The following is a 21,665-nucleotide window of genomic DNA, read 5'->3' on the forward strand; positions in this document are numbered from 1 at the left end:
ACTTTTTATGTCCTGAGCACGCTATAAAAATTTTCAGCATGATATGTCTTCATATTCGAGTGCTCGTGATGTTAGACGGACCGAAACTGAACCAATTTAATTATTTTATGAATAGCTTTACCAAAATTTTGTATGTAACATCATATTTCTAAGCGTTACGAAGTTGGGACTAAAATTAATGTATTTTGAATTTTGATACATATTTCATATACACAGGGTATAAAAATCATGAGTCTTCATATTATAAAAAAGATTTATTAAAAAACATAATAAAATAAAAATACATAAAATAAAAAAATTAATTAATAATTATATTATAAGAGATCTTAATTTTATTATTATACATAAACAGTTCCCGGCTTAAATTGAAGAGAAATACCTCCTTTAGCTTCTGTAAAGAATGCTTTCGGATTCAATTCTAATAAAGGTTTGCTAGCAACAGTAACAACTTCATAATCTTTTAAAATGTTGATTAATCCAACTTTAGTTATTAATTGACCTAAACGTGCACCTGTGAAAAAATAATAATAGTTAAAATTTCAACAACAAAAATAATTGTGTTCCGGAATCTGTTAAACGTGTAGATATATGAAATCGGGTTTTTAACCCCCGAGCTTAAAAAAGGGGTGTTATAAGTTTGACCGCTATGTGTGTGGGTTAAATTCAATTGAAGAAAGGCAAATAATTAAATTCAATTGAAGAAAGCAACGAAAAGAATTTCTAGATTGCTAATGGTGATAAATATATTATGACAAATTTATGTAACTCACCTATACAATTACGAGGTCCATCGCCGAATGGCATGAAAACGTACGGTGGGATTTTATCTTTGTTTTCATCATTGAATCGTTCCGGATCATAAACGTCAGGATTTTTAAAATACTGAGGATCTTTTTGCATACCAGCTAAGGATATTATAACCGGTGTACCTTTTTCAATTGTCAAATTTGTACCAGGAAATGTATATGTATCCAATGCTTCTCGATCTAAATATCCTAATGATGGATACAACCGCAATGTTTCTAAAAAAAATTTTAGTTGCTTAATCTGACCGCGTTTTATGACAATTTTGTAAATATTATACCTTTAAAACAACAATCTAAATATTTCATTTCAAATACACTTTCGTAAGTTAATTTTCCTCCGTTTCGAGCCAATACTGTTTGAATTTCTTTACGTAATTTAATCTGTATTTCTGGATTGTATGATAATGAATAACAAGTAAATGACATGGCAGCTGAAGATGTATTCAAACCAGCCGCATAAAATAAAGCAATTTGTGCTACCAAGACATCACCATCCAATTCTGTTCAGAAATAAATTGAAAATGATTAGAAATTGGGTTTTTAAAAAATTTTCATGTAAACTTTTAACCATATACATAAACATCATATAAAATTTTTGGAACAGATTACCTACACTTAACCATAAAAATAATATTTATTTATCTTCCTCATTAAACCTACGTACTAAAATGAAGTTATGCTTAATTAAAGAGAATTGAAAAAATTAAGATTACTAGACAAGATATTTGTCAATATTTAGTTTACGCTGTATGTATCATATTAAAAAACATCAATTATAATCGAGAGACCATGATGTAAATAAATATCGTATGCATGATTAAAACTTAACAAAAACAAAAAGTAATGAAGTTATGCTATTGTTAAATACATCAAAAAAGAAGATTTTTATCTTTTCAAAAAACTAAACATCAGAGATTTTAAACATTGAATATTTAACTTGAAAATCTTTTTATGAAACGATCTTTGTATAATTAAAAATATTGTGTATTAATCTTACTCAATTGAGATGGATTGCTGACAACTTCTTTTTTTTGTTCTTTATTATCCGCATCTTCAATAGTGCCATAATTTTTTAACGTTATTAAAGCATCAATCAAATCAGGACGTTTTATATTATTATCTTGTCGCATTTTAACCGCACTCCAAAATAGATTTCGGTAGAATTGACTACCCATTTCACTAAATACTTTTAATCGTAATAATCGAGATAAAAATGGTACAAAAAAGAAAAACATTAACTCAGTTGCACGCCGTAATGTAACTGTAAAAAGACCTTTGGAAATTCGATCAAATTCAGTTTCTTCATCTTTAAATGAGTTTACACTTAGTCCCATTACAGTCGATACAATCGCATCTGTTGTATAGTTTTGACAAACGGATTTTCCTTCCAGTGTTTCAAAGACATGATTTTTCAGATAGCCATTTAAATTTTCACCATTTTCATTGACAAGAGGAAACATATTACGTAATTTACCAGAACTAAATATTGGTGATAATTTTGATCTTATAAAACGCCAATCATGAGTACTTTTCATCGAAAATAAGTTATATTCACCCAAAGGATCATCTTTATAGGTGGGTGCTGATGTTCGTGGTATAAAATTATTAAAATCTTTTATCAAAACGTATTTTGCTAATTCTGGATCACGTATTAACAAATATGGTCTTCGGAATATATATAAACCAAAAAATTTTTCTTTTGTCTTTCTATATTGGTCTGCGAAAAAATCAGTAATGTTTTGTTGAAATGTCACCGCATTATAAAAGTTGCCGAATATTAGTGTGGGTTTCTCGTATGGTATATTCTTATTCTTCCAATAATTATATGTTGAAGTTAAAAAATAATACACAATTGACAAAGTAACAATTAATAATGTTAAAATATCAGTAAACCAACTTGATGTAACCAATGCCATTTTGATGCAATAATAATTTTTTAATTTCTAAAAAATAATAAAATAATTATTATTAAAATTCTTAAATAAAAAAATATTATAAATGATTTTTTTTTTCAAAATTTGCAATAGGTGGTAACATCTTTTTGGACAAAGTGTTTCTTCTATTTAAGCGGTAATACCTTTTTGGACAAAATATCTCTTATTGAACAACCCTGTTAAAATGGATCCATTCAAGGAATAGATCGGATAATTTTAATGAAATTTGAAAATGAAAAAATTTTTGAAAAAAGCACAGAAAGATAGAATTTTAAATCCAAAACATTTTACGGCTAGTAGTTTTTGAGTTAAGCACAATATGTACAGATACCCCGTAAAAGCATCACGCTGAAACTATTCAAAATGGTTTCATGGATGCTCAAAATGATACTTTCTTTCTTTACACCGGAAAGTAAAAATATTCGTATGTAAATTAGTATACATCACAAGGTGAGAACGGACAGGCACATGATGACTGAAAATCGGCCAGCGATAAGTATGAAAAGTTACTTGATTATTTAAAATACAGTATTGATTGTTGAACATGATAAGCCATTCTTGCAGTTTAAGAGTACTCTAAGACTAACACAACAATAAAATTAGTAATAACATACCGGAACAAGAAGAATACTTCAACAATTATAAGTAATGTAAATATTTGAACTGATACCATAAAATTTCCCTTTCATGTCCGCACAATGTCAAATTAGCAATGGCAATATCTGCTCTTGACTTGAATAATAAATACAATTCATCATCATATCATTATTATCTCTTGCTTATGAATACCTACGTATCATCAAAAACATACAAGGGACAAGTTCCAAGTTATAATACACTAAAAGACAAATCATTGTTGAAGTTTTTTATATCATAGCCCTTTTTTTTACGCTTTACGATAATCGAGCAGATGTTAACTAACTTTGGTTTTGTTTTGAAACTCAAGGTTAAATAAAACCACATCATAAATTAAAACCTGTCCTTCAAACCTACCAATTTTTATTTGTAACAGGTTTAAGATTTTTCAAGAAATTATTATTAAAAGTCAATCTTTTCGGATCACGGAACTCTCAAAAAAATTCCAAATTGCCAAATTAACCTAATTAAGTTCAATAAATTTCTTCTCGTTTCAATCTTTTACAGCGGATTTTTGTAACCCCCCGACTATCAAAGAGGGGTGTTATAAATTTAACGTGTCTCTGTATCTATGTGTCTGTCTATGGCATCAGAGCTACTAAACGGATGAACATATTTGATTTTTTTTGTTTGTTTGAGAGCTAATTTGATCGAGAATGTTCTTAGTTATGTTTTCAGTTCGAGCTTAGGGTTTCCTACAAGATAACAACTAAAAAAGAGGTGGTGCATGTTCCAACGACTGAGCAGTATACACTCTTGATCAATTAACTTTAACAAAATAGAAACGAAGATCTTCTAAAGATTTTTCTGTGTATAATTTTATTCACTATATATATCACTGTACTAAAATATTCCTCACACTTGGCCACTAAACTCCCGTGCGTATGTATTACATCACTTCGTAAATAATAGAGGTAAATAATTGTATAATAATAATACTCAAAAACAAGTATTTTAATTAGAGATAGTAATTATTTTTATTTTGTTTACAAACTTTAATACAGATGACCAGTGGCGTATGTGGAATAAAAAAGATATGCACTCTTCAAAATGGTCCGATTTGACTATTTTTAAAGGAGTCTATCTGATAGATCACAGGCTCTCGCTTTTAAAACTTTGTGATTACCTCAACGTGCAGGTTTAGCAACGGCATAAAGAACCCAAATTCAAAGATGAAGGCTAGATCAATTATCCGTAGGTGTATATTTCTGTCAAAAAAAGACACTAGTTTGTACACCAAATATCAGTGTTTGTGTAGAGAATCAATTAACGGCAATTAAAAATTCCAAATAATTTCAATGTATTTGGCCGGAAATTTGTTTAAAAATTATTATGTAAAGGGCTGTCCCTACTTTTTAATACTGGGCATTTTCAAGTATGAAGAAACAAAAAAAACATTCCAAAAGAAAACAATATAACACGTCACTGAGAAAAATTAATAACACTGACATACCTTTTCGTAAATATTATCTTAAAAGGTAGTGGCCATGTAAATAAATTACCTAATAAATGTAAACACTTATTGTCCATCATTCCATCCAGTCATCTCCTAAAGTAACAGACTCAAGGAAATTGAAGACATTATATGTATTACTAGCCGTATCCTGCGCGCTTCGCTGGACTTTTCCAACTTTGTAAACACGAAACACGTCATAAATCAATTCTGTTAAAGAATGTTTATGCAAAATTTGAAGTAGATTGATTGCTTTATCACGTTGTTTCATACAAATTCCTCCGTTTTTAATCCTCCAAGTTTAATGTCTCTTCGATCAGTGGTTTAGGCTGTGCGTTGATCCATCAGTTAGTCAGCCTGTCAGTTAGTCAAGACAAAGTTATTAATGTTTTTTTACACTTAACTTTTTTTAGACTTGCTTGGCGGATCAATCATACCATGCGGGAAACTTTGCCAAATCAAAGTTGCGCGAGCTCTAGGTCCGTCAATTGAATGATATTCTCAATAGGCATAAAATTTCAATCATTTTGTTCGCTTTTCCCTACTGTGCATCAGTAGTAAAGCACTTGTGCCGGTTTCTGATAAGGGGTACTTGACAAAAATACAGCTATGTAAATTTAATTATTAGAACATATGCTTGCAATTTATTAGATATTAATATTTTTTCCCTGAAATACTAATGTACGTATGTTAATGAATTTGCAAATATAGATTATCTTTTAATTTGATAATGAACCATTAGCTTTTGGGTGTAAAAAAAATTATTTTTGACTTTAATAAGCTACTATCATTTTAAATTTTGTTTGATTATCGTAAGATGAGCAACCATTTATGTATTAACCATTCCAAAAGAAGCGTTTTAATTTTGATACAAGTGTACTTCTATGTCTGTCTTAAGATAATATATAAGAAGGTATTCCAATCCTGCAATGCATGATGGGAAATGTGTCAAATCAGACACACTAGCCGGGTTATAAAGTCGTTTCATGCTAACTCCTCAAATAATAAAATTTATTTTTTAATAATAATTCAGCGTCAGAAAAAATTATTTTTACCCTTCCATAACAATAATAAATAATAATTAGTATGAGTTAGCATGAAACGACTTTATAACCCGGCTAGTGTGTCTGACACACTCGTGGTGGCGCGACCGCTTGACACATTTCCCATCATGCATTGCAGGATTGGAATACCTTCTTATATATTATCTTAGTCTGTCTCTAGTCGCACAGCTGTACGGATTGATCGATTGAAATTTCCATTTTTATTTCCAATATTTATAGGTTAGAAATTATTTTAGCTGTGTCAAATGAAAATTCGTTTACACTTTGGAGCTATTTATTACTTTTAAAAGAAGAGAAATCAATTGGTCATTTCAATCCGCTTTTGATGTACCTTACATTACTAAGTAAAATTCCTTAAAAAAAATTCGTTATTTTTTGTATACAATTTTTATTACATAAGAGATTCTGATAAGTCATTAAAACGGTAATTTAATTTTTTTCTCTGTCTTACCATGCTCTGTAATCAAACACGCCTACCAATAGTCAAAGCGTTAGAGTGGCTCTTATGGCCAATTCGAATATGACTTCGCTGAATTCAGGCTGATTTTTCTTGATATTTTAGTATCCTTCTTTGAATTAGAATTGAATTGAATTAGAAGGTGAAAACGCGCAAAAAAAATTATTGACAAATTTTCTAGGAATATAGAAAATTTGATTTTTTTTTATAAACAAACAATTTTTGCACATTCTTTGACTTATTCGTAAAGTTTGAAATTTCGGTTTTTGTGCATATTTAGGCCATTTATTATTCGGAAGCTAGGAAACTTTTACTTCGAAAAGCTTAAATTATTCGAGAAATATTGTTTTTAATAATATGCTTATAAAAAAAATGCTCAATCAATGCCGTTTCTACCTAGCGAGCCTCGAAAATTAATCGTATTACAATGTATTTTTATATTGTAAATATATTGATTGATTTTTTTTTTTCGCGGAAATTTTCGTAGTCTATTGAGATCAATGACTTCACCCAAGTGTTTTTTATGAAATGTAAAACCTCAACCATTATTCTAAAAACTTAAGTTTTACCGAAATATTTTCTTATTTTTTCTAGTCTTTCTAAATGTCTGAGCAGATTTTTTGCCACATTTCTACCGTCAAGGCATTTATACCGTCGAAATTAGAATTCATAAGGCAAATACACAGAAAAAACCTGGAAAATCGGCAACCCCAATTGGCCACGGGGTCTCTTGAGCGTCTCGACTACTCTTAATAATTTTTTTTCACATAATATATGTAAAAATGATTTAGCAGATTTAATAATCAAGTCAATGAAAAAATTTGTTTTATTTTATCTTTCTTAAAATGATTTATTCAAGGCCTTTCGTCTATAAATTAATCAGTTTATGATTAAGCATTAATATTTTAAATATGGTTTGTCTTGTGGTCATTAAAATCAAGAATATTTTTATTGCTTACAAATTATCAAATAATAATTTCTGAGAAATTCAAATTTAAATATGCTTTTCATCTGTTTTTATCATAGAAAAAAAGGATAGCTTATTTAATAACAAAAGGTGCTTCATTATTTATTCATGATATATGAAAATAAATCATTACAAACAAACAAAAATGTTTAAGTCACCATTTGTGATTTTTGTATAGTCATCTCGAACATTGACACTTTAAATAAGAAAAAGAAATCTATAATTACTGTTGAAAAAAATTTTTCAATCACCGTATTGAAAATAGTTTCCGCAAACTTGCTTAAAATAGTTCGAAGATCTCTTTCTTGCACGTAGGTAACTGTAATAATAAATACTTGTTTGATTCTTTAAAGAACTTAATTTTATAGCTACTTTTAATTTTCACTGTATGAAATAATTGTAGTATAAGTTTAAAAAAGACATAATTCTGATTTAGTAGTCAACCCAATATGTGAGTTCATTACGTTTGGTTTGATTAGTATATTTATTATGACATAACATAAAAATTGCATTGTACTTACTTTAAATTATCTTTAACTTCTGATAACTTTCACAACTCAATTTTTTAAATGATAAAATATAAATTTTCGACAAAAAATACAAATTGATAGTTATAAAAATAATTTTGCATTTTCTCAAAATTTATGGCAACCTGAATCGATTAAATCGATTTAGTTTCCTAGGTAACCAGCAAACAAATATCGTGGTATAAGAACCATAGTTCCAAAAAAATAAGCTATACATTGAACGGGAATCACCTGGATGATCCTATGCACCTGCTGCAATATCGGAAATTAAAAACGAGTACATGCAATGTTATATCTACCTATTCATTATTCAGCGAATGAACTACACAAGCTTAAAATTTTTTAGATCGCTGCGCTACTTTGGATTTTAGGATATTATTGAACCTTATCTCATACGAATATCCATTGATATTCGTGTCATAAATCTAGGATAGTAAAATATTTTTACGATATTCAGCAACAAAATAAAAATGAATTTTCATTTAGATAAGCAATAGATTTGAAAACTAAAGTGAGAATTAATATTTTAAATAATGTCAATTGAAAATCGGATATTTTAGATAGAAATACTTTGTCGACTATAAGATACATCAAATATTAACGTATATTATTGCACGTTAATTTTTTGACACTAATTACCAAAAATTATTATTAAGAAATTTAATAACGCAAATTAACTAAAGGGAATCAAGGTACTAAAAACACTAACAAACACGGTCATTATTAAGTTTGCAAAGAAAAGTTATTTAAATGTTAATAAATATTGCAGGCTGCAAAAGGTGAAAAAGGAGAACGTGGTTTTACGGTAAGAATAAAAAATTTATTAAATCATTCTCTCAAAAATATTCTTAAGTTTTGAAACATTATTTACAAGTAAATTGATAGATTTACGTATCTTGATCAGTAATTATATTTGCATACCAATGATCGAAAATTATCATCCATCTCTTCAAATAAATAGTACCTATTTACTTGTAAATAAATTTTATTAAAATTGCATTTTTTTTAAATTCGTGTAATAGGTATAAAAGAAGCATTCTGGTTAAAGCATTCACAAAAAACAGCTGAAATTTGAAAAACAATCGAAGCGTATTAACGGCAATATGATCCCAAAAGAATTTCAGAACATTCGATCGAGTCATTTCGAGTCTTTCGAGTTTCTATTTCTTAAATTTTGTTTAATTTTTATAATGCTGCGGAGTTATTCGTGTAGACTTGGAAGGTTCACACCAGACTCTATCCACGGCTTGTTCTATATAGTGTTCTCCATTATTTCATTTTTATAAAAGCTTTTTAAAAAAATTTTCATGAATTACCTAATTTTCATTTTCAAAGATTTTATTTGCCTCTAACATATTAATTACCACAATGCTTCTAAATTTAAAAAAATTGTTGTAATAACCAGTAACAAATATGCCATTGCTAATATAGATGTGTCTAATATCCGCACAGAAAACCGAGCTTGTGTGCTTTTTATTAAACAAACTGAAATAATAAATTGACTCTTCCAACATTTAAATAAGTTTCCAAATCTACAAAAAAACAAAAAAAATATGGTATTTAAAAATTCAAAAGAAGTTAGTCAATGGTGGTAAAATCAGCTCTTTTTGATTTTGAAACAAATCAATAAAATTATTCTAAAAATTACCTAAGCATCTACTTACTTTATCATGATATAAAAAACAAGTATTCCCTTGAAACTTTTACACAGTATAATTAAAAAACGTGCTATTTTATTATTTGGAGCCATTGTCATTTGTGTTTACTCAAACTGCTGGCAAAGGTTGGGTTAGCAATCACAATCTAAAAATACGTAAGGAACCATCCATAAATATTGTCACACCAATTTTACGATTTTAAACCTACCCCCTCCCCCTTGTCCCAGATGGTTACATTATCGAAGCCCCCTGTCTTTGGTGTGACGTAAATATTTTAATTTTTTTCTTTACAAATTCTTAACAAAAATCTTTAATAAAATCAACATCAAGTCAAATAATTTAAATAAGGGTGTACAATAAAAACTTTGTATGGGCTAGTTTTTTTTTAACATCCCACTGTAGGAAGTTATTGTAATGGATCTGATTTTCGAAATCGAAATTTTCAACATATCTTAACGTTTCCTGGTTAGGACAAGACATTAACACTAATTTGGAAGAAGTATGTGTGTGTGTGTGTGTGTGTATACGTACGTACGTACGACCGTACGTACGTACGTCCGTAGACAGTTTTTTCGTCGTCGATATCGCACGGACAAATCATATCGACTTCGTTGGGGTGTCGATCGAAGCGTATTAAAGGCAATACCTATAAAAGAATTTCAAAATATTCGGTCAAGTCATTTCGAGCCTGGCGAGCTTTTTCTTAGATTTTATACTGATCGATATCGCGCCAACAAAAAATGATATCGACTTCATTGAGACGCGATTGAACCGTATTAATGGCAATATGAGCTGAAAATAATTTCATAACATTCGGTCGAGACGTTTCGAGTTGTTGGAGTTTTTATTTTTTTTAATTTTTTTATAACTTTTTATTATGCTGGGAAGCTATTTGTGTTGACCTTAAGGTTCACATCAGACTCTATCCACGGCTTGTTTTGTTTTTTTTTACTTATAAATTTTGCGTTTATATTTTAAATTTTAATAAGTGACATCACAAATCTGTTGACCCCCCTACAATGTAACATTTCGTTGAACCCCTCCCCTCCTTAACGTGTGGCGTAATTAATGGATGGTCCATAATAAATATCATGATGGCACTAGAAAAATTTTTGTTCTAATTACAATTATAATAATATACGTGAATTATGAAATAAAAAACTCATAAATATTGTTTGTTTAAAAAAACATCGAACGTATTAATTCAACATAATTTATTTTAAAATTAATATCGAATATGGCATTAAATATTTTCGTTATATTTTATATTCGTTTTTATTCCGTAAAAAACGATTATTTATACTACTTATACATATATATCACATAATCAGTCTCGCCACATTACATAGCTTTAGTTGAAGTTGGAAATTAGTCATAATCCGCAATTTATGGTCGAAACTAGGAAAAAGAAAGTGTTTATTTAACCCGTCAGCACTTACGTCAACTGTTCGGTATACTATTAGGCACCTGATGAGAGATTTGCTCATGCGTTTTGCATAAGAGTCAAATATCTCACTCGTTAAATTTATTTTTAATGCATTAACTATTTAAAAATGTGATCTGATTAGGTGATGATTATTGAATGATAGTAGTAGATAAATAATATAAATAATTAATTTCATTTTAACTAATTTCACCATATTTCTATCACAATTTTTTTAATATACTGAGTACGACTTATATTAAACTAACGAAAGTACACGCCCGAAACTTCCGAAGTTAATATTTTCTTTATTCTCGTGATAAGAGAAATTTACACAGTTACTAAAAGACTTGAAAAAAATATAGTTTTAAAAACTGTAGATTGGTGGAAAAATCTGAAAAATTCATAATTCAAAAATAGATAAAAATATATGAAAAGAAAAATATAAGATAGAAAAAGTTTCAACCACATTTGAAAAACAAAAGTTATTTATGTTTTAAATCGAGCGTGACCAAATGTTCAAAACGCAAGTGCTGGCGGGTTAACCGCTTGGGTAACTATTGTTATCTATTCAACCCTAGTGGCTTAGTTGGTTAAAGCGTAACTATTTTCGTATGCAGTTTGCCCAGAGTACTTAGAAGATTCCATTCCCACCACAACAAGAATTTATTTAATTAATAATTGTAATGGGCTGGTATAATACATAGTATAGGCATGAAGGAGGTGTTCTCAGACTCTTAAAATTATAGAGAAGCTCATAATCCATCAATTTTCGCCAAAAAATGGTATCACAATGGGCTCTATGGCCTTAATGTGTACCTTGTATACAGCCAATAGAACCAAATATAACTAACAACTATCTCACATGTTGTACAATTCACATTAACAAAGAAAATACTCACATTTCCTATGGATTTTGATATTCCGTGCCCAAAAAAACAAAAATCGGCCGTTCCCCAGTAATTTGAGTTCTCATGTTCCATTTTTATTCTTTTTTGTATGTTAAACTATATTACTCTATAGTCCTAGGCCCTTTTCCCAAGTGATAACTTACAGAAGGATGGGCACAGGACACTTCGTAGATATGTGGCTTCGTCGTGATAAATCCAAAACATTTTTATCTAGGAAAAATAAAAAAATTAAAGGAAATTGAAAGAATTTGATTTTTTACAAAAGGAGAAGGGTGTCCGTTGGCGAACTAAAGAAATAAAATTGGAATTTCCCTCAATCCTTCTTGAATTTAAACCAATTTTACTCGTTTAATAATCAGAATCGCTGTCATGAAGCTGCCCTGTTTACATTACTTACATTACATTACAATGCAAACTATTGCCTTCAACCAGGCATTTTGTTAAATTATACACCTTCGAGACGAGAAATTTTTCGAAAATTCGGGTACGAATCGTTACGCATATAAATAAAATATACACCACAATCTCACTCAAAATACATTTTTTAAAACAACAATTTCTGGATTTAAAAGCAATTAGCGTAAACATCATTTATTCACAATATAAAATTCAAATTAAACAGCAAAAAAACAAAAGAATAACGACTAACGAGAGGGTATACCCATAAAGAGATCATAATTTTATTATTATCATTTTAGTCATATATTCCCCGAAAATATAGAATTATGCACTATATCGAACATCAACGGAGAGTGGTGGGTATGTGTTATAATATACCCTTGTCATGGTCCCAGAATACAATTTATGTGATTTGAAAATGGCTGATATATACCATATTGTCCCGCAGTACTTTCAGGCATTCTTAGTTTTTTTGTTCAAATAGGATAATTCGGTATCCAGAGTTGGTTAATAAATAGTTAATGTAGTGAAAATTGGGGTTAAATTAATTGCCGCGGAAACAAAACACTAACAACAGTCAAAGTTCATCAAATTTGACATTTTTGACGGATTTGCATGCGATTTTCTGAATTCGATTCGTTGGAGCGTCAGGAAATTTTGTGACCTAAATTGATTTATAAGAAATTAAAAATATGCAATTTGCATGAATAATATGCATTTTATAATTGAATTTTAAATTAACCGTAAATACTAAATACACCAAGCTTGTTACTCGGGATTTTTGGGGTCGCCGAACACGAATATCGCGTCTTTGAAGTACCTGGCGCCCAGGGTAAATGGTATGCCCATCTTCTTCTGGAGCTTTCAGGAAATTCGTTATAAAAATCGGTCGTTGCTCTGGGGTTTTTGGAATTGGTGAACTCGAATATCGCGACAAAATTGCACACCAGGTACCTGTTTCCCGGGGTACTTTAGTGCTTCGCTTCCACGACCAAACTGATCTGGTTTTTCATTTTTTAAGCATAATTTTTTTAAGATAAAATATCATGTTTTTAATAAAAAGACAAAATCCCATTTCAATAAAAAATCATAAGAGTAAGAAATATTAAATGAGAGGGAAATATGAATTTAGTGATGCAGTTCTGCAACTCACCAGTTTTATATATGTAAATACTTAATACCCCACAAAATATTACCCAAAATATACATAGTTAAAATAGGTATAAGTAAAGGTTATAATTTCCTCCCTCTATTAAAAAACATAATTTTTCATTAAGAGTAATAGTGACTAATTACGATTCTTGTATAAAATATGAAAACCAGAAAAAAGGAACGAATTACAATTATAACAGTATTAAAAGTACACAGGATGGTTATTGTCTCAACATCCACCATTATTATTTGCACATTAAGTATATTCTATGTATTGGTATAACAAGTGAAAACAAACAATTGATTGAGTTAATTGATGGAATACCATGTATAGATGGTGTTGATTACGGAATCGCTTGTTTTTTCACTGCATGTAAGTAAAAAGATATAGCCACTCTTTGAAAGTCAGGCATACATACATGTCACACACACATGACTGATATTCCCATATAATACATACTATATAATTAGCGCTCTCACGGGGAAACAGTAATTTTTACGAAATGTTTGGAATAAAAGTTGATTGTTTTTTTATAAGGAACATTTTTTGTTTTTAAATTTTTATTCTTACTCTAACGGTTTACAAGTTGGATCCCATGGATCCGAGTCTCAAATGACCTATGTTGCTCATTTATGAACTTCACGTCAATTTTTACGTCTTGAGCACGCTGTAATCAATCATATTTTTAAGAATTACAAACTTGGGAATAAAATTAGTATGCCTTGATATATTTGTTATATACAGAGTATAAAAATAGAAGTTTTAATACTAAAGAAGGAAACAAAAAAAAAAACAGAAAGATTAGTCTTCAGCCATGCATTTGAATTCTTAAACTTTTTTAAATTTGTAGAGGATAAAATTTTCTACAAATTTTTTCTGAAACTTCCTGACTCCGGACGCTGGATCACTCTTTATAAATATATGGTTCTAAATAAGTAGTATTTAATGATTAATTACGAGAAAAAACGGCATAATAGACTGCATAGTATTCACGATTGACCTTGTCTATTATACACTTTTTTCACTTAATTATCGATTAAATACTACTTAAATAGTTTTTTATCCTCTACAACTTTTATAATGTATGATAATACGATGGAAAGCAAAAGAAACGAGTAATTCACAAAAAACTGATTTTCGAGATCTTTGACCTTGAATATCTATATAACGACGCGCACGCGGGATCATTTGTGACTTTTGAGACAACCTTTGTACTATCCAAATAAAGGTTTGTACAAAAATTCACTAATTTTGACTAAGATGATCGGGTTATTAAGGGCCATTTTTCTAAAAATTGCAGCAATGTCTCACTTTATTTTCCGCTCAATGTACAAGAATTTCCATTCAATATAATAATATATGATTATAGTGTATGATAGCTCTATAAATAGCAAAAGGCAAATGTTTATATAAAATATCATTATATTTAGATACACTAAATAACTAGACACATTAAATAGACTAAAGCTAAAACATAGTAGTCAACTGCAGCAGTATAATATTTAAAAGGACTATGTAATAGAGAACAGGAAATTAAAACACGCCCTCAACTTTATTCGAGCATGAATACGTTAATTAAGAGACAACAACGTGCTTGGTATTTTGAATTTCGTTTATAGTTTTAAAATATTATGTAGGTATTATAAGGTATCAACCTATTGTGTTTCGATCGTTATTGTTAATTGGCTATTAATACCATTTATGCTACATGTTAATTAGAAGTTACACAACACATAGACTCGTCAACGGTTGTAGCGAGTGGTCAGTTTTTACCGGTTTTTAAAAAACATGTAAAAAAAATGCAACAAAATTTCATTTTAGTTTATACTACCCGTAATACATAAAAAAATTCTCCAAACCAATTCTCCAAAAATACTTGAATGTCGTATCGATTGTGACAACTTAATATCGTATAGATAGTGATTTTTCCAAAACTGGTTCATTCATTTAACAAAATTATTCCCTTTTTAGGGATATAAGAAAATTGTTTTGTTATTTGGCTATACACGCTTTCGTACATTCACCAAATGGACTAAATAAATCAATAAATCGTGCAACCATAGATTTTTTTCTTAAACTCGAGTCAGTTTTTATCTTAGATCAATTTTAATTTGAAATTGTATTTTATAGAAAAATTAAATTAAGTTTTTAATATAATAGAATGGTATCTACTAAGCCACACTTGCTCGGTATAAAAAAATTAACTACCTATCAGGCGCGGTTTCAAGAAGGATTGTGACATATTATTATATATTCATCTATTAACCATGAAATTGTTTACTTATTACTATCATTAAAATCGGTTTGTCTTGTAAAAATAAAAATATATATTAAACAATAACAAATTTAAAAAACAAAAAATTTTACAAAAATGACAATAACTGAAGGAAGGAAGTTCAGGGAGAATTTCTTGTGCTAAATTTTAAAAAAGTGTGATAATTTTAATTAAGAATATACTCTTTATATACAGTATGTCGCATTTAAGATGACGTGAGAGAGAAGACACCCTCAAATTTTCGATAGTTATAGGAATATTGATTTGAAATTTTGCACAGTCATACAAGGTATGGTGGGTTACAATTTTTAGGATACTTAACCGAAATTTGAACTTTAAACTCAGACTACTATAAATTAACAAATAGGGTCGATTCTTAAAATTTTGTCTAGCGTCAGAGATGCTTTTAATCGTGTTATGCCTTCAAGTATTTCAATAAACTTTTTTAAATTTTGTAATAAACACCAAAAAATAAAAAAATTGAAAATGCGAATTTTGCCATGTAAATCGGTATGGGTTTAAAAAAAGTATTCTAAGCAATTTTTTCTTCTAGTTTTTTTTTTCGATATCTCTAATCATCTCTGACGCTAGGCAAAATATTAAGAATCTTCCCTATTTGTCAATTTTTAGTAGGCTGAGTTTAAAGTTCAGATTTTGGTTAAGTATCTTAAAAAATGTGACATACCACTCTGTATGACTGTTCAAAATTTCAAATCAATATTCCCATAAATAACGATAATGTGAGGGTGTCTTCATCTTAAATGCGACACACGGTATACAGATAATTTTCCAGCAAATTAAATTAAATTTTACCGTAATATCGAAAACTACGAAAAGTCACAAATACTTCCAATTGTAAATAGTATAACTGTTTTTGAGGACACTCTTGGATCCGCATCTGTTCATTATTACAATATTCAATTTTCTATCTTTTTTCCGAAAGTTATAAAATTAAAAAATAATATAGGATCATATGCATACAGTTTCTATAATAATTATATATCAAATATATATATAATATAATAAGAATGGAATGGTTTATTATTCTCTGTTCCAGGGACTTGGCGGATTACGTGGATTTCCGGGATTCCCGGTTCGTTTTTATATATTCTATAAATACGTATATCTATTATATAGTATCTATAATATTACACATAATATAATTCATATAAAGTTATTATATTATACTCTATAACACAAGTTTTTAGGATATATTTTTATATTATATTTTTAGTAAAAATAAATTTTATAAAAGGCTTATATCTGCACACATATATTTCTATAAAATACAATACATTTACTGTATGTTTCAGTTCTATAGGTTTGTCAATATTTTTCACTGATCAAACAAAATGTTTCCTAACAATAAAAACGTTTTCCCCTGCATGGGTTTCCTTCAATAAATAAAAAATTATAGAAATGTTTTCTCAGAAGTTAACTTCTATGAATATTATCCTTTAATTTAATTGGTTCCAATTACTACTGAATAGAAGTAGTATTTACTAAGTTGTCCTGAATCTCTTGGATAAGCACGGGTTGTCTTGTTTTTATTAGCTTGCATGACGAGAGTGGCATTTACTCAAAGACCCTCAAGAAAATCATTATAACCAAAATAATAAATATCAGATTTATGAACTGTACTATATTATCTCCATCAGATATTGGGTCCCCCGTATTATATCCATAAAAATTTCTCTATCGTACGAATTTTTCTATCGGTCCAAAAACTCAACATAACAATGCTGATTTTTAATTATTTTTATTCGTTCGAAAAATAACAAATAAAACACTTGATTTAAATCTTTCCTTTTTATTGACGAACAAAAGTGAAAAAAAAAGTTACATAATAATATTTTTCACGATTTATTGGGCTATTTAAAACGGTATTTTTAATAAAGGTACCTATGTAATACAAATTTTTGATGTTTTACATAATCCTTATGTTTTATATTTACTAGAGTTTTTCAAGGGAGAGTTAAGACAAAGTCACCATTTTCAAGCAAATAGTTTTGTAATCCATAGTTATATAGGAGCCATAGCCAATTGCAGTCTTATGATGGCTGAAACAAAATTAAACTGTATTGCCTTAGCCTTTGAGCAAGTCTAATATTTAATAATATGTTATTTTATCACAACGATAACCTATCTAAACCGTTTTCAATCATGTGACAATCGCTTAAAAATTTTTTCGAGTATTTTTTAACAGATAAACCATTATTTTCTTATAAATTATTACAATAGTTTTCGAAATATATTATCTATACTGATTTAACTAATTATGACAATATTTTTCATTTTCCTGATGATCTGATGGCCAAATTAAATACTGTAATAAATATTGACAATCCTCTGAAACACTGACTCTTCGTATTATTCTTATACTACTATTGTAAAAAGGGTTACTGGGTACTACAGCACTATACTTTATACTAACATTATTAAACTTATAAATATAAATAGTAAGTATGTAGGATCAATTTCATATTTGCCAAATACATTAATATCAAACAATATGCAAATGGGCATTGCTCCAAATGTATACACAATATCAATTTAAAGTAACTTATATGTATAGCTAATATGTACTACATACAGACATACTAGTTAAGGAGCTGACACTCATCAAAAAGATCAAATACACCCCCACCCCACCATTAACAATCTGTCCACATAAAGTTTTAATTAACAATATAGTCCTGTAAATGGGCCCATTTATGAGACGCATATTCACTGACGAATCAGTATGGTAATAATAATAATATTTATTCAACTTTAAGATGTAACTAAGAACATATATATAAGTTATGCCAATAAAAAGATAGTCATGGGGACTCGACGAAAGTAAAAAAATTAAAACTTTGGGATAACTCAATACCTGAATAATAATGAATAATACCTAAATACTTTTCAAATAGCGGTTCACAATTCTAGATAAAAATGGTGGGAGCGCAAATAAATACATTTGAATAGAACAATGCAATGGAATATATAATTTATATGTGTTTCCACCATTTATTTCATGAGTTTTAATTTTTTGGTGCGAAACTCTTTTGGTATGCCTTAGTTTTAAAGCTGACCTTAGATCACTTTAGTCCTCGCTCAATATACATCGCAATGTAGAGGTCGATCGATGCACACAAAGTTTTTTTCTGTAGCTTGCAGAATTAACTTCAAAAATAGTAACTGAATATTCCATTTTCATCTTAATAAATGTTCTTTTTCACGAAAAAAGAATTTTTGTTTTTATTCAGTTAATTTTTTATCGGAAAGAGTAACGTTTCAAGCGATATATCATACGTCCAAATCGGTTGTCAGTAATTTAGAAGTTTTGGTGGAATAAAGTAACATGCATACATAGAATCTTAACACAGACTTTTGATTTTTGTGCAGTCGTGTAAACAAGACCTTGCAAAAAGGTTGGCTTGAAGGGGATAAAAATTAAAAATATTTTCTGACACGTTAGCAGGTAGCTATAGGTTCATAAGAAACTCGATAGCTCGATAGCAATAATTAATTTAATAGGTTCAGAAGAAACTCGATAGGAAGTTAGACAAAAGTGTTGAATCTAATTGCTTCCAGCAGCCCAAAATTAAATATCTCGAAAAATTATTTCTTTCCACCCAGTATCATCGAATGTATAATCTATCAGATGGTTAAAATTTTTACACAAATTTGCTTGTCAGCTCCATAACTGAATGTAAAATTTATCTACTGTTTATAATGAAATTACCGAATTTATAATTTAGGTACAATTTTATTTTTCTTTCTATTTATTATTCCAAAAACATAAAATCTTATATCTAGGTCAGTTGAACGGAAGAAAACATAATTATAAGTGGGAACCTACCACATCGATATCTGTCCCGATGAAAAGAGTCATTACTTACGACTCATGCTCCGCAAATAAAACTTGTTGCAATTCTTCCAAACAACAACTTAATTCAGCTTAGTTGATATCTTACAATTACTTTCTAGTAGGAGAGGTGAGCGACAAAAAACGTGCAAGTATTTTCTAAAATCTGAAAATTTGTATATTGATGCAGAATATTATAATAAACAAAAAAAATATAGCCGGTTAGTATAATTCTGTGACAGAGAGAGTCACTCGCCGATTAAAGATGACAAGTTTGACGCGTAACTGGCAGGCCTGGTTACAACAATATGCTTAATTTTTCAACAATAGACTGAATTTTTTTTTTTAATTTTCTGCACCAATATACAAACTTTCAGACTTTAGAAAATACTTGCACGTTTTTTGTAAAGTTAAAGCCGCCCCGCTACAGAAATCGGCTGACTGACGACAGACTATTTCTCAACTCCCCCCAATATAACATAAATATTACAAAATCAGCCTTTAAAAAATGCTTGCAATTTTTTGACTCACCTCTTAGACTATTCTACAGCGTTTTAACATCTTTTCATGTTCAATTTGAAATAATCTCCCCTTGTATATTCCGTCCTAAAATTTCGGACACTGAATATTTTTGATAGATGTGCATAATATAGTTTATCTGTAGAGTTACTTAACTGTATTTATTTTCAAAGCTTATTTCTATAGGTAGGATTCGACAGGATAAACACTTAAGGTAGTACCAGCATGAAATCACTTTTCGACAGATTTGGCCGAATTTTTTTTCTCGGGTTTATAATAGCTTTATTTATGAATTCCTAAAATTTCATAATTTTTGACCGTTTAGATTGCGAGATATTTAAAGACAAAGTTCGCGATTTTGAGGGTCATGTCCCATTTAAAGCATGTAAAATGTCCGGTCTCTCCAACTATTTTTTATGATATTATTATATATTGAAGAAAAAGTAGAAAAAAATGTTTATACAATACAATTCTAAGAAAAAAATTTAGAAATTAATTTTCACTTTCGAGATATTAATTTTGACGTAAATTGATCGAAATTGGGACGTTGGCATAATTATTTCCCATTTTAAACGGTCAAAATTTCTGAAACTTTGGGAATTAATAGTAAGCATTATTAAATTCTTAAATTTAATTTTTCGTTAAATTCTGTCGAAAAAAAAATTGTACCATTGCTTTAACATAGAAACTGCAAATACCATGCTGGAACATCCTTAATAAGATTAAGTATATTTTTGAGTTCAAATCAAAGCAGTTCTTTTTCCTCCTAAACGTACTTCTTTTCATATTTTGATTAGTATTATGAAATCCTACATTTTAACTATTAAGCAATATAAATAATTGTTTGAAAATCATTCCTGAAATAATATTATTTACGTTTAAGCTTTGTGAGTTCTCGACATATGTTTTAGATTAAGACATATCCAGGAATGATAATTAAAAAAATTAATAATTATAGTTTTTGGACAGAATCCTAATTTATTTTATTAAAAATATTTTTTTGGGACAAATAATTCCGCGTTAAAGACAATCGTAAGAAAGCATATTTTCTTCAGTTCGGTCTATAGGATGACCCATAGACAGGTTCAACACTCGCTCCATAAACCGGATAGATGGTTCAGGACTCTGATCCTACAAATTCAATTGTGGGAATATACAAAAGACATTTTTACCTCGATAATTTTCATTTACGTTTAGCTACTTCTAAATATAACGATATAAAATTTCAGCCTATTTTCTAGACTAAGCCGATTTTTTAGTAAACTTTGATAGAGAATTATCGGAGTTGGATATAAATTGGGAGAAATCCCCATAATTGATGTCAGTTACCCACCCTTTTTCCAACACAACCTTAGGTTTCAATTTAAGAATAAAAGAATTGCTGCATTGCTAAAAATCACCAAAATTTAGTTGATGTGCAGTAAATTTCTTGAAAACTAATTTATTCTAATCATTTAACATTTAACTAATTATTAATAACAAACATTTTTCGCTTTTTTAACATTCATAAACTTTTTATTTGCACGTTTATTTTTTCATTTTCATACTACAATAATTTTAATTTATATTATTTTATAATATAGTTTTAAAAAAAATTATACAGGGTGTCAGTTAAAAAAGCTTAGACAAA

General features: G+C 29.0%; 2 protein-coding genes across 13 annotated transcripts in view; one reads left to right on the forward strand and one right to left on the reverse strand.

Moving 5' to 3' along the window:
• Positions 1-21,665, forward strand: part of LOC123294299 (collagen alpha chain CG42342) — a 635,738-nt gene that overhangs the window by 584,799 nt on the left and 29,274 nt on the right. Inside the window, exon 3 of one of the 11 annotated variants that reach the window (XM_044875434.1) lies at positions 8,614-8,649. The exons of the other annotated variants lie outside the window; for them this stretch is intronic. Coding sequence (XP_044731369.1) covers positions 8,614-8,649 — 36 coding nt within the window. The remainder of the gene's footprint in view (positions 1-8,613; positions 8,650-21,665) is intronic. 11 annotated transcript variants of the gene reach the window in all.
• LOC123294304 (cytochrome P450 6k1-like) lies at positions 327-3,466 on the reverse strand. 2 transcript variants are annotated; one of them, XM_044875451.1, is made up of 6 exons: positions 3,355-3,466; positions 1,804-2,749; positions 1,085-1,306; positions 771-1,022; positions 496-511; positions 327-409 (listed from the first exon to the last, which is right to left on the reverse strand). In XM_044875451.1, the coding sequence occupies exons 2-6, from the start codon at positions 2,720-2,722 to the stop codon at positions 385-387; spliced, it is 1,434 nt and encodes a 477-aa protein (XP_044731386.1). In that variant the 5' UTR covers positions 2,723-2,749; positions 3,355-3,466; the 3' UTR covers positions 327-384. The 2 variants fall into 2 exon arrangements, with proteins under 2 accessions (XP_044731386.1, XP_044731384.1); XM_044875449.1 differs by having other exon boundaries at positions 327-511.

The sequence above is a fragment of the Chrysoperla carnea genome, chromosome 2 (genome assembly GCF_905475395.1).
Source record: "Chrysoperla carnea chromosome 2, inChrCarn1.1, whole genome shotgun sequence".
Taxonomy (NCBI): domain Eukaryota; kingdom Metazoa; phylum Arthropoda; class Insecta; order Neuroptera; family Chrysopidae; genus Chrysoperla; species Chrysoperla carnea.